Source organism: Cyprinodon variegatus, unplaced genomic scaffold (assembly GCF_000732505.1).
Source record: "Cyprinodon variegatus isolate N-32 unplaced genomic scaffold, C_variegatus-1.0 Scaffold312, whole genome shotgun sequence".
NCBI classification, from domain to species: domain Eukaryota; kingdom Metazoa; phylum Chordata; class Actinopteri; order Cyprinodontiformes; family Cyprinodontidae; genus Cyprinodon; species Cyprinodon variegatus.
The window spans coordinates 201,159-203,029 of NW_015150765.1; the positions used below are offsets into that span (position 1 = coordinate 201,159).

Consider the following 1,871-nt stretch of genomic DNA (forward strand, 5'->3'; position numbering starts at 1 on the left):
TATGAAGATATTGGGATATTTTAATGTATCAATATTTTTTCCCTCGTCTTTAGAAGTTTTTAAGTCTGTAAAAAAGACGTTTTTAGAGAAAGAAGAAGAAACTCAGAAGCTGATCAAATATCGGGTTAAATATCGGTGGGGTGGCCGAAGTCCGATATTCAGTTTTATAATCAGGGGCCGATTATATCGTGCATCCCTATTTATTATACTTTAAAACATTATAGTTTGGATCTATTACTATTTATAAGTATATTCATGCAGGATAAGGACTGTTTTGTCCCAGGCTTTTTATATTTTCCTATTTTAGCTTTGTATTCATTTAATAAAAAGCTGAATAATCATGTTTTTATTGTCTGATTTATAAATCTTTAGGACCTGCTTAAGAAAAAACGTTTCTTTCTTTTTTCCCACGGCTGGATATGAAATTTCTGCATAAAAATGATATTGCTGCTTGTTAGGTTCTTATTATGATGATGTGCTGATTTTAAAAGCATGTTTGATGAACGTAGATGACTGAGTAAAACGCTGAGGGAGGCGGGAAAAAAGGGCTGCTTGTGAAACTACTCACTGATCTCCCAGGAGAACATCACTGTTGCATTCAAGTAAACACAGACAGAAGAGCAAAGTTTAAGACCCCCCCCCGTCTTACAGGCAGAGGCTGGATACTCGGGGGTTTAGAGGAGGCAAACATGCAGCCAGCTCACCAGGTTGAAGATCCGGGACAGCGTGCTCTGTTCTCTGCGTCTCCTGACAGGCGACTTCGTGCTCTCAGTGCGCGACGCAGAGGCCTAGAAAAAGACGTTGAGTGAGTCCAGGTGGAGAGCTGGAAGCTGAACCTCACTCTGTTGCCTTTTACCTTTAAACTGCTTATTGATCTGTTTTAAATTAACTGATTAATTCACAGTCAAATTTATAGAACTAAATGCCAAACATGGAGCTGCTGCACTGCTAAAAATCTAAATCTAAGTAAGTCAATTTTTCTTAAAATAAGAGCATTTTTTGACACTTTGTCATTGGAACAAGACAATTTACATTTAAAATAAGAGAAAACAGCTGCAGTCTCTTATTTCAAGCGCATAACATAATTATTTTATCTTAAGGGTAAAAACACTCATTACCTACTCAAATGAAGAATAAATACACTTATTTTAAGACAGTTTTGCTAGTTTTTAGATAGTTTTTGCATTGTGTAAACAATAAGAATCATCAAAGGTTCTGATTACACTGGAAAAACGATCTAGAAATTATTAAACGTTTCTTAAATTAAGTGCATTTACCATATTTTGAGTGGGTATATGAGATAGTTTGCCAATGGAATGAGTATTTTTACTCTTAAAATAAGATATTTAGATAAAATGCACTTGAAATAAGGCAATGCAATTGCATTGCCTTATTTTAAATGTAAATTCTCTTGTTCCATTGGCAAAATGTCTCTTTTATCTCCTCAATCCGAGAAGAAATGCACTTATTTTAAGAAAAAATGATTCATCTAGATTTGGATTTTTTCCAGTGTAAAAGGGTTTTCATCAGAGAGTTCGCTCTTCATGTCAGGTCCATGGATTCTCATCAACATTTGCAACATTTGCATCAACATGCAAAGAGTTAAAGATGCAGAGCGGGGACCCATGCATATATCCATATAAGATGTTTTCTAGAAATAACTGGGTTGTCAAGGACTGCGGGCCAATGTAGGTCAGGTTTTTAATGACTGGAGCAGATGTGGTGGTTTATATTTAGCAAAACAGATTTTAGATGAACAATACTGATTTAATCTTTGTTCTGTTGCTTTTAAAGCCGTTTTCTGCTGTTGCTAAGAAACTCATTAATAACAACACTGCAAGAAATTGAAATCTAAATAAGTAATTTGTTCC

The 1,871-nt window shown here is 35.1% G+C and overlaps 1 protein-coding gene across 6 annotated transcripts in view; it reads right to left on the reverse strand.

The window, feature by feature from the left end:
* The window catches only part of LOC107090848 (myelin basic protein-like), a 14,461-nt gene that overhangs the window by 1,573 nt on the left and 11,017 nt on the right, over window positions 1-1,871 (reverse strand). For 3 of the 6 annotated variants that reach the window (XM_015384446.1, XM_015384441.1, XM_015384445.1), the window contains 2 exons: window positions 705-788; window positions 569-589 (listed from right to left, as the gene is read on the reverse strand). In XM_015384446.1, coding sequence (XP_015239932.1) covers window positions 587-589; window positions 705-788 — 87 coding nt within the window. In that variant the 3' untranslated portion in view covers window positions 569-586. The remainder of the gene's footprint in view (window positions 1-568; window positions 590-704; window positions 789-1,871) is intronic. The other 3 variants (XM_015384444.1, XM_015384442.1, XM_015384443.1) reach the window with 1 other exon arrangement.